The 11,429-nt window shown below is 42.4% G+C and overlaps 1 protein-coding gene across 4 annotated transcripts; it reads right to left on the reverse strand.

The window, feature by feature from the left end:
- Nucleotides 1–363: 363 nt before the first annotated feature.
- On the reverse strand, nt 364–11,200 carry LOC115122697 (cell surface glycoprotein 1-like). 4 transcript variants are annotated; one of them, XM_029651934.2, is made up of 8 exons: nt 10,876–11,199; nt 5,068–5,361; nt 4,310–4,579; nt 3,821–3,931; nt 3,356–3,418; nt 3,145–3,207; nt 2,897–3,055; nt 364–2,743 (listed from the first exon to the last, which is right to left on the reverse strand). In XM_029651934.2, exons 1-8 carry the CDS (start codon nt 10,928–10,930, stop codon nt 2,004–2,006), a joined length of 1,755 nt encoding a protein of 584 aa, XP_029507794.2. In that variant the 5' UTR covers nt 10,931–11,199; the 3' UTR covers nt 364–2,003. The 4 variants fall into 4 exon arrangements, with proteins under 4 accessions (XP_029507794.2, XP_029507798.2, XP_029507795.2 ...); XM_029651938.2 differs by having other exon boundaries at nt 2,954–3,055; nt 10,876–11,197; XM_029651935.2 differs by lacking the exon at nt 10,876–11,199 and adding an exon at nt 10,029–10,717.
- Nucleotides 11,201–11,429: the final 229 nt, after the last annotated feature.

The following is an 11,429-nucleotide window of genomic DNA, read 5'->3' on the forward strand; positions in this document are numbered from 1 at the left end:
CTGACACCATGTTTGGATGTTAAATGACGAGACAGAGTCATTGATGCGAGTAACCAGTCTTGTTCAGCACATTGCAATACACCCGGGTATATCAAGCACACCTGCGCCGAAACAGCTCAGCTCAACGCTGATTGGCTATTTATTTTTTAAATCAAATGAGGCCAAATGCTTGCTGGCATCAACCAATCAAATGCTACAGCGGCAACATGTTATACTTTTTTGGTCCAGACAGCATCAGATACATACAGTACTGTAGGCTACACAACAGACGGGTGCCATTTCCCTCGCTCCGATGATTTCTCCAGTGAGATTCAGCCACTTGCGAATTGACGTAAAATTATGAAGAAAAAAATAAATAAAAAATGATTTGAGAATTTGTATTTATTGATTGTTTAAATAGTTGGGGAAGCCTGGCTTCCCTTGGCATCCATGAATGCAGGCCACTACTGAGGGCTGTTTAGTCCCACGTGATGCAGAGTGACAACCGCTTGTTCTAGTCATTTATTCACATCATTCTGTTAACATTTATTTATTTACACTGATCACTGAGGACCTCTGACAACCCATCAAGATGGCATATCAGTAGCCTAAGTAAGTTCTTTAGCAATAACAGTATGTTAAGGTTCATTAAAACATGTCTTTAAATTGAGCTAAAATAACAAATAGTGTATTAACTTGTAGTAAATAATGTATTATGTTAGCTACCACAGGTATGTAGAACTGAAACATAACTAGAGAATACAATGCTGTTTGCAAACTATGAAACCAAAATCAAGAAATTCCAATGCTTGTATTACACTGTAGCATCCAGCATTTTCTTCACCAGAGTTTTTCTTCTAACAGTATGAGGGTAGCAGCTCAGTAGAAAATAAGGTGGAGACCTGTTATCCAAACTTTAGTGTCATCTCAAAAACAGTGGATTTAAAGTCATACAGTTTACCCATAATTGTACTGGGTTATTTGCATTAGGGATTATTGTCACTGGACTACCCAGTGGACAACCCTGTAGTGTAGTCTGGGTAATGTGCTGCGCATTGGGGTCTGTGATGGGTGTCTCATCCAGCTCCTCATCACTCTGAGTAGATGTTTGGTTGGTATTATCTCCTTCATTCTCTGTGCCTGGTTCCTTCTGCTCTATCCCTTCCTCCTCCATCTCTACTTCATTTCCCCCATCATCCTCTGTGTTTGCACCCATACATCTATTGTGGTCCATTATTCCATCTCTGTTCTCCTCATTACTTACTCTTTGCCCTTTCCCTTATTCTTCCACATCATCATTCTGTCTTCACTCCCCTAACTGGATGTCCTGGTTGTCCTCCTGTGTATGTTGATTTGTTTGGTTATTGTCTTTGTGGTCTGCTGTGTACGGTCCTTCTCCTTGGATCTTTATCTCTGGCTTTTCATCATTCATCATTAAGTGCCTGAGTCGCTCTCATGTTTACCATCTCCCGTGTACAGGTTTGTCATCTCCTCTTGGGGCTTGTCTGATTCTTGGTCTAGTTCATTCTCCTGTTTAAGACCTGGTTTGTTCAGGTCTAGCAGGGCCTTCTTGTGCCCTATGTCCTGGTTGGGTTTATCTGTTTCTGCATTTAGTGGAATCGATTTGGGTGTTGTGCCTGCTGATTCTGTTTGGCCTGGAGCTGTCTCTGTTGTGATTGGGTATTTTTGGCCTGAAGCTGTCTCTGTTGTGATTGGGTATTTTTGGCCTGGAGCTGTCTCTGGAGCTGTTTCCTGGTTGGGTTCTGGTGTGGGCGTGCCTAGCTTGGATTCTTTGGATTCTGGTGTGACTAGGTCTTGTTGGGCCTGGGAGTGGTCTGGTGTGACTAGGTTTTGTTGGGCCTGGGAGTGGTCTGGTGTGACTAGGTCTTGTTGGGCAGGGGTGGGGTCTGGTGTGACTAGTTCTTGTTGGGCCTGGGTGGAGTCTGGTGTGACTAGGTCTTGTTGGGCAGGGGTGGGGTCTGGTGTGAGTAGGTCTTGTTGGGCAAGGGTGGGGTCTGCTGTGACTAGGGCTTGTTGGGAAGGGGGGGGTCTTCTGTGACTAGGTCTTGTTGGGCAGGGGTGGGGTCTGCTGTGACTAGGTCTTGTTGGGCAGGGGTGGGGTCTTCTGTGACTAGGTCTTGTTGGGCAGGGGTGGGGTCTTCTGTGACTAGGTCTTGTTGGGCAGGGGTGGGGTCTGCTGTGACTAGGTCTTGTTGGGCAGGGGTGGGGTCTGGTGTGACTAGGTCTTGTTGGGCAGGGGTGGGGTCTGCTGTGACTAGGTCTTGTTGGGCAGGGGTGGGGTCTGGTGTGACTAGGTCTTGTTGGGCAGGGGTAGGGTCTGGTGTGACTAGGTCTTGTTGGGCAGGGGTGGGGTCTTCTGTGACTAGGTCTTGTTGGGCAGGGGTGGGGTCTGGTGTGACTAGGTCTTGTTGGGCAGGGGTGGGGTCTGGTGTGACTAGGTCTTGTTGGGCAGGGGTGGGGTCTGGTGTGACTAGGTCTTGTTGGGCAGGGGTGGGGTCTGGTGTGACTAGGTCTTGTTGGGCAGGGGTGGGGTCTGCTGTGACTAGGTCTTGTTGGGCAGGGGTGGGGTCTTCTGTGACTAGGTCTTGTTGGGCAGGGGTGGGGTCTGGTGTGACTAGGTCTTGTTGGGCAGGAGTGGGGTCTGGTGTGACTAGGTCTTGTTGGGCCTGGGTGTGGTCTGGTGTGACTAGGTCTTGTTGGCCTGGGTTGGTCCAATTGTCCTGTACATGCTCTGTGTCTGTCACTGAAACACAGAATGAGAAGATGGGTTGATACAAGACTACACAAACACTATTATACAGACACATTTGTCTTAATGATAACATTACTTATTATGTCATTGTCAGTCTCAATATTGAGTTATGTTTAACCTATCTGCCATGGGACATAAAATCACCTGTCTGTTTGTCTGAGAGACTGTCATTCTGTCTGTATAGAAGGCTGTGACCCCTACTTTTTGTTGGAGAGAAAATTCTTCCAGCTGGTCCAGTTTGCCATTTCCTACTTGGATCTGCATTCTGCTTGTTTATCAGCTCTACCTGCTCTTTTACCATTCCTGTACACACAAAAACATTCATCCCCATTAATATCATATGTATTCAAAGTTTCTCGTGCCCAAGGCAATAAACACTATATAAGGAGAACCTTTTGGTATAGAAGTTATATTTCCAGTGTTCTCAGAATGGTCATCCTCGGGATCGTTGTTTCCTATTCAATTAAAACATAAACAAAATAGTGGTATTCATAAACAGTAGAGTGGTAAGGTGTTAGTTTTGTCTTAAAATGTATGTGATGCCAAACTAAGTCTATAGCAATAGAACTCATGTTCAAAATGACATTTTTACAGCTAAACAACCTTGTTTTGTATATGCCACCAGTCCTTTCTCTTCTTCAGATTTTGTCGGTGCAGCTTCAGCCGCTGGTCATCCACCACAGAGTGGAAAAGACAAGAGGGATAAAGGACAGAATTAGACATAGGGAAGTAATGTGGGTGAACATCCTGCAACATGAATATGTCTAACCAGAAAGACTATGTAGTTACTTTGCTTTGTTTGCTGGTTGTACTCTTTTATCTCCCCTTTTCAACTCTAATCTCAGATCCAAGGTCAACGACCTTGTAACAAGTCAGCTGGCATCACTGGGACAGTGATCATCTAAAAAGCTCAGCACACATCAGGGGAGTGGGGAGGAAATGGATTGACTCTGGTCTAGCCAGATCATTATAATGAGGGGCTTTTTCTCCCAGTAATACCGAACTATGCCCCATATATTTCCGGAGTCTGGAACAAAACGTTTTTCATAGGACATAGGATGGTCGTACGTTTCTTGCATTTCCTCCAGTAGTACCACAAGAGAAATGCCACAACAGCAACTAAGACGAGGAGAAGGAGAATGGACAGGACCACAGCCAGGACACTGGATGAGCCTTCCTCTGCACAGAAACACCATTAAAACATCTTGGATCAGCAGCATTTCCACACTTAATAAGACATGAATTAAGCAGTCTTATAAGACATGAATTAAGCAGTCATAACACTATGAACTATATAGTAATGTCAGTGACTGTAACGTATGAATATCTGGGATCTGCAAAAAAAAGATGCTTAGCCTGCACAATATAACATTGTATTTACAACAATCTCATTCTATGTCTTTCTGAACCATGTTCTCACTATCAATAAATGTACAGAATCTACATGTCACGCATGTGTTGGCAGCATTAAATAATACATCCAAATTGTGAACACGACAGAATGAAAGTGAGAGTACGTTGTATTACTGTAACTACAGTTTAGAAGTGTTATCTTACCAGTGTAGCAGTTCTTCAGGGTGAACTCTGCACTTTTCTCACTAACAGGGTTTTTCACCACACATGTGTAGATAGACTCCTGGTTCTCAGAATCCTGGTTCTCCCCCCCAGGTATGAACAGTTCAGGTCCAGGACTCTCTGACCCCTCAGGACTCCTCCAGATGAACTGGGTCAGGGGCTGGAGGTCAGCTGAGCACAGCAGGGTTCTGTCCATGTTCTCTGGGGTTGTGGTGTCAACCACACAGGTTGCACTGGGCTGTGCCACATCATCTACACACATGTGCACAAATGAGTACAGACACACAAACACACACACACACACACAAACACACACACACACAAACACACACACACACACACGCACACGCACAGACATGCACAGACACACACACAGCAAAGTGAGAAGCCGTTTCACCTCAACTGATCTGAGGAGAGGTGTGTCTTGGTGTGGGTTTAAACCTGTCCAGCAACTTTGAACATTTGTAATAAAGATGTAATGATGAAAAGGGGGAGTTTAAATATCACACTGGAACAAGATTTCAAGAGCTAGGTGAGAATATGTGGGTCCTGACTCATTAGATACAGTAACCAAGGTATACAATTAGATTTTGTTATACTATACTGGCATCACTTAATCAGCCGTTGTCTAGGCTTAAAGATAAAAAAAATTGAAAGCCCTTATTAATACTGTAAATAAACATACTGTATCCACACAAACCTGACATGCAGGCCTTTAAACAGCAACATTACATACTTACCAATAACCCCCACCTTATGTTGAGAGTACTGCAGCTTGCCCTTGACGACAGCCTCTAACTCATAGGGCCCACTGTCTGCATCAGTGAGACCTTTGATAGTTAGCGCTCCAGAGTCCCAGTCCAGGATGGTCCTGCCTTTATAGCTGCCATACTCAACATTCTGACTCCTATCAAACTCCACCACCTTGTTCCCATTGTGTTTCCACAGGATGTCCTCAGGCTGACCTGAGACCTTGGGGGTCAGGGTGATCTCTCTTCCCAGGCCACCATACTGCTGTTCACCTGTCACCTCCACTGAGTACAGAAAAATGAGGATCTGGTGAAAACATGTTGAAAACACCCTAAACTTCTGTGGATATAATGTAATGTAGGCTAGTGGTCTTCTTTGAGACCACCAAGGACAGTTCACGTATCAGCAGTGTCAGACATCCCACCTATTCAACCTAATTAGTCATCTCCCACTATACTGCTCTCCTCTGCTGTCAAATCAATGATTGGCCAGGGAGGGATTGTAGACCCTCTATCTTGATATATCATTAACTTGGCCATGCACGGAGAAATATATCGTCAACTCTATCGAAACTCTAGCCGGGTACTTCAACTCCATGATAATTGAATCCACGGAGTTGAAATCAAAGTAGTTTTTGAAATGAACCTCTGACTCCTTTAAGTCACTATGCAATCGATACTTAAAAAATGTAACTTACTGTGTACCTATGTTTCTCCTCTGTTGTTGTGTGCCTTTCTTTGTTTGCTGAAATCCATACTTAAAAAAAAACTTTCATCAAATACAACCACCAACTTTTTCCTTGTTGAAATTCAATTGGCACATGCACATTCAAGCTGAGTTGCCATCTTAGAGCAACAGCAACGAGGAAACAGTCCGTGGTTGTATTTGATTAAAGTTTTATTAAAAAGTACAGATTTCAGCAAAGAAAAGAAAGGCATGCAAAAACAGAGGACAAGCATAGGTAAATGGTAAGAGTTTAAGAATGTAATTTTGGAAAGTACTGACTTCATAGCGACTTGAAGGAGTCTGAGGTTCATTTAAAAAAACAAAAGTCTGCGCTCAACTCCGTGGTTGAAATCACCATGGAGTTGAGATACATGGCAATCGTATATAAACCCTGGATTCCTGATGCTATGTATTGGCCATTGAGAGGCCATTGTAGTTGGGATAGTAATATTAGTACTCTCTAAAGTAAAATACTATATTTCTCTCTCAGGCTGATACAGAGAGACTCATCCATACTTTACTACAAGCAGGCTTGACTACTGTAATGCTCTCCTGTCTGGTCTACCCAAGAAAGCCATTGGGAAACTGCAAAGCATACAGAACGCTGCAGCATAGATACTGACCAAGACTAGACGGAGAGCACACATTACACCTGTTTTAAGGTGGCTGCTGCCAACACACTGTCATTGACACTGACCCAACTCCAGCCACTTTAATAATGGGAATTGATGGGAAATGATGTAAATATATCACTAGCCACTTTAAACAATGCTACCTTATATAATGTTACTTACCCTACATTATTCATCTCATATGCATATGTATATACTGTACTCTAGATCATCGACTGCATTCTTATGTCACTAGCCACTTTAACTATGCCACTTTGTTTACTTTGTCTACATACTCATCTCATATGTATATACTGTACTCGATACCATCTACTGTATGCTGCTCTGTACCATCACTCATTCATATATCCTTATGTACATATTCCTTATCCCCTTACACTGTGTATAAGACAGTAGTTTTGGAATTGTTAGTTAGATTACTTGTTGGTTATCACTGCATTGTCGGAACTAGAAGCACAAGCATTTCGCTACACTCACATTAACATCTGCTAACCATGTGTATGTGACAAATAAAATTTGATTTGATTTGATTTGAAGGTCTCTGCACTGTAAAGCATACAGAACGCTGCAGCATAGATACTGACCAAGACTAGACGGAGAGCACACATTACACCTGTTTTAAGGTCTCTGCACTGTAAAACATACAGAACGCTGCAGCATAGATACTGACCAAGACTAGACGGAGAGCACACATTACACCTGTTTTAAGGTCTCTGCACTGTAAAGCATACAGAACGCTGCAGCATAGATACTGACCAAGACTAGACGGAGAGCACACATTACACCTGTTTTAAGGTCTCTGCACTGTAAAGCATACAGAACGCTGCAGCATAGATACTGACCAAGACTAGACGGAGAGCACACATTACACCTGTTTTAAGGTCTCTGCACTGTAAAGCATACAGAACGCTGCAGCATAGATACTGACCAAGACTAGACGGAGAGCACACATTACACCTGTTTTAAGGTCTCTGCACTGTAAAACATACAGAACGCTGCAGCATAGATACTGACCAAGACTAGACGGAGAGCACACATTACACCTGTTTTAAGGTTTCTGCACTGTAAAACATACAGAACGCTGCAGCATAGATACTGACCAAGACTAGACGGAGAGCACACATTACACCTGTTTTAAGGTCTCTGCACTGTAAAGCATACAGAACGCTGCAGCATAGATACTTACCAAGACCAGACGGAGAGCACACATTACACCTGTCTTAAGGTCTCTGACTGTAAAGCATACAGAACGCTGCAGCATAGATACTGACCAAGACTAGACGGAGAGCACACATTACACCTGTTTTAAGGTCTCTGCACTGTAAAACATACAGAACGCTGCAGCATAGATACTGACCAAGACTAGACGGAGAGCACACATTACACCTGTTTTAAGGTCTCTGCACTGTAAAGCATACAGAACGCTGCAGCATAGATACTGACCAAGACTAGACGGAGAGCACACATTACACCTGTTTTAAGGTTTCTGCACTGTAAAACATACAGAACGCTGCAGGGTACTGACCAGAAGGAGAGCACACATTACACCTGTTTTAAGGTTTCTGCACTGTAAAACATACAGAACGCTGCAGCATAGATACTGACCAAGACTAGACGGAGAGCACACATTACACCTGTTTTAAGGTCTCTGCACTGTAAAACATACAGAACGCTGCAGCATAGATACTGACCAAGACTAGACGGAGAGCACACATTACACCTGTTTTAAGGTTTCTGCACTGTAAAACATACAGAACGCTGCAGCATAGATACTGACCAAGACTAGACGGAGAGCACACATTACACCTGTTTTAAGGTTTCTGCACTGTAAAACATACAGAACGCTGCAGCATAGATACTGACCAAGACTAGACGGAGAGCACACATTACACCTGTTTTAAGGTTTCTGCACTGGCTGCCTGTGAGTTTTACAATTCATTTTAAGATTCTTCTATTGGTTTTTAAATTAATCCATAATTGTGCATCACAATACATGCCAGACATGCTTTTACGTTATTTACCCAGTAGGTCCCTTAAACTATCCCAAAGCCTTGGACCAAGAGACATGGAGAGGCAGCCTTTAGTTATTATGCTCCCAGACTCTAGAATAGCCTGCCAGAGAACCCGAGGGGTCCGAAACTGTGGACATATTTCAAAGAGATCTTAAAACACACCTTTTTAGCATTGCTTTTCCTTATTGTGCTTTTTACTCTTTCAGATTTTATTGTATTTCTTTAGTTTATGATCCTCTTATGTTTGTTGTGTAGCAAATATTTCAGTTTTTATTTTCATTGGTTTTATTAGTTTAGTCCTGTGAAGTACATTGAGTTGCATTCCATGTCTGAAATGTGCTGTAAATAAATCTGGATTTGATTAGATATGTTTTCATTGTTTTTTTATGTTGAGCTCACACAATATAATGTAAATGTTTGCAGTTATCTGTAATGGATTAAACATGTCATAATGTAGACATTAATAAATTCATTTTTGGGGGGGAGGAGTGCCAAGATGACTGTGCATTTCTACACACCCTTGATCAAAACTCTAACCATCAAACTCAACTCTGGACCTCGAAGCCAGTTTCAGTGCTTGTTTTCATTGTTCCCCTCTAATCAGGGACTAATTTAGACCTGGCACACCAGGTGGATGCAATTAATTATCAGGTAGAAGAGAAAACCAGCAGGCTCTGGACCTCGTAGGTTAAGAGTTGAGCACCCCTGCCTAGTAAAATAAATGATAAACTATTTCATAGTAAACGGAGGCCTATGTCTATACTTGCGCCCCCAAGTGGCGCAGCGTTCTAAGGCACTACATCTCAGTGCAAGAGGCATCACTACAGTCCCTGGTTTGAATCCAGTTGTATCACATCTGGCTGTGATTAGGAGTCCCATAGGGTGGTGCACAATTGGCCCAGCATCATCCTTTTAGGCCATCATTGTAAATAAGAATTGGTTCTTAACTGGCTTGCAGAGTTAAATAAAGGTTAAATAAAATATATATATATTTTGCTGAAGGGAGGGCCATCCATTTTCATTTCAGAGGTCCGATTTTCTCCATGTAACCATTACTATAAATAACGTTCACTCCCTAAGAGTGTACAGTATTAATAAACCTGTAGTTTTCACAGAAGTGTTCATTTGTTACCATGCATATGATGTCAACATATTTGTAACCTAGGTTTTATGTTATTTATTTTATGATGCATCATCAATGATCATGTTGTTGTATTTCCTGTTTAACCACCACAATAGGGTCGTCACTAGCTAACCACAAAGTCATTAACCCTGCCTATTTCTTTGGCCCAGCGTCGTCCGGGTTTGGCCGGGGTAGGCCGTCATTGTAAATAAGAATTTTTCTTAACTGGCTTGCCTAGTTAAATAAATCTCCAATAAAAAGTATACAAAATAAATACTATTTTCTGTACACTCAAAGCAGTGTGATTAGAGTTACACTATAACATGGTAAATTACCACTGAATGACTAATTAACGAATGGACCAGACTGAGCGGCTGAACAGTGCACAATGACTATGTCAAGGACAAATTATTTTCCTACAAATCAATAACCGGGAAAAAATTGTATAGGCTACTCACCGAGAAAATAAACCAAAAGCAGTATAACTTTCCCAAAAAAGCTACCTGCCATTTCCTTCGGTCCGAGTTTGACAGTCCTGTATGCTAGTAAGTAAAAGTGAAAGTACACGTTCCAGATATCATTCCATCTGGAATGCTCCGGGATTGTTTCAAATTTACAAACTAAATTATGGACGACAACCTTACATATAGTCTAAATCCGAACACATAGATTTATCCTAACTACTCAAGCAAACAAAGCTCTTATTCCGATGCGACTTTGGCTACCTGCACACAGGTAAAGTAACCTCCTACGCAGGGTTGCCAGGGTCAAAATCAAATGTCTAAACAACGATGTCTCAAAACCAGCCCAAAAGCCCTGAAAACGAGACATTTCTATTTTTTTTGCAGCAAGATAGGAGTTTCCAAATTTAGCCAATAAAACCTGTTTCCATAACGCCATCAATATAATTGGGGCGGCAGGGTAGCCTAGTGGTTAGAGCGTTGGACTAGCAAGGTTGCAAGTTCAAACCCCCGAGCTGACAAGGTACAAATCTGTCGTTCTGCACCTGAACAGGCAGTTAACCCACTGTTCCTAGGCCCTCATTGAAAATAAGGATTTGTTCTTTAACTGGCTTGCCTAGTTAAATAAATCTCCCCCCAAAAAAATATACAAAATGAAGACAATTTTCTGTACACTCAAAGCAGTGTGGTTAGAGTTACACTTTAACATGGTAAATTACCACTGAATGACTAATTATCGAATGGACCAGACTGAGCGGCTGAACAGTGCACAATGACTATGTCAAGGACAAATTACTTTCCTACAAATCAATAACCGGGGAAAAAAATAGTATAGGCTACTCACCGAGAAAATAAGCCAAAAGCGGTATGATAACTTTCCCAAAAAAGCTACCTGCCATTTCCTTCGGTCCGAGTTTGACAGTCCTGTATGCTAGTAAGTAAAAGTGAAAGTACACGTTCCAGATATCATTCCATCTGGAATGCTCCGGGATTGTTTCAAATTTACAAACTAAATTATGGACGACAACCTTACATATAGTCTAAATCCGAACACATAGATTTATCCTAACTACTCAAGCAAACAAAGAGTCGAAAGCTCTTATTCCGATGCGACTTTGGCTACCTGCACACAGGTAAAGTAACCTCCTACGCAGGGTTGCCAGGGTCAAAATCAAATGTCTAAACAACGATGTCTCAAAACCCGCCCAAAAGGCCTGAAAACGAGACATTTCTATTTTTTTGCAGCAAGATAGGAGTTTCCAAATTTAGCCAATAAAACCTGTTTCCATAACGCCATCAAGATAATTGGGGCGGCAGGGTAGCCTAGTGGTTAGAGCGTTGGACTAGCAAGGTTGCAAGTTCAAACCCCCGAGCTGACAAGGTACTCTCTTCTCTGTA

Source organism: Oncorhynchus nerka, linkage group LG3, assembly GCF_034236695.1.
Source record: "Oncorhynchus nerka isolate Pitt River linkage group LG3, Oner_Uvic_2.0, whole genome shotgun sequence".
Lineage (NCBI taxonomy): Eukaryota > Metazoa > Chordata > Actinopteri > Salmoniformes > Salmonidae > Oncorhynchus > Oncorhynchus nerka.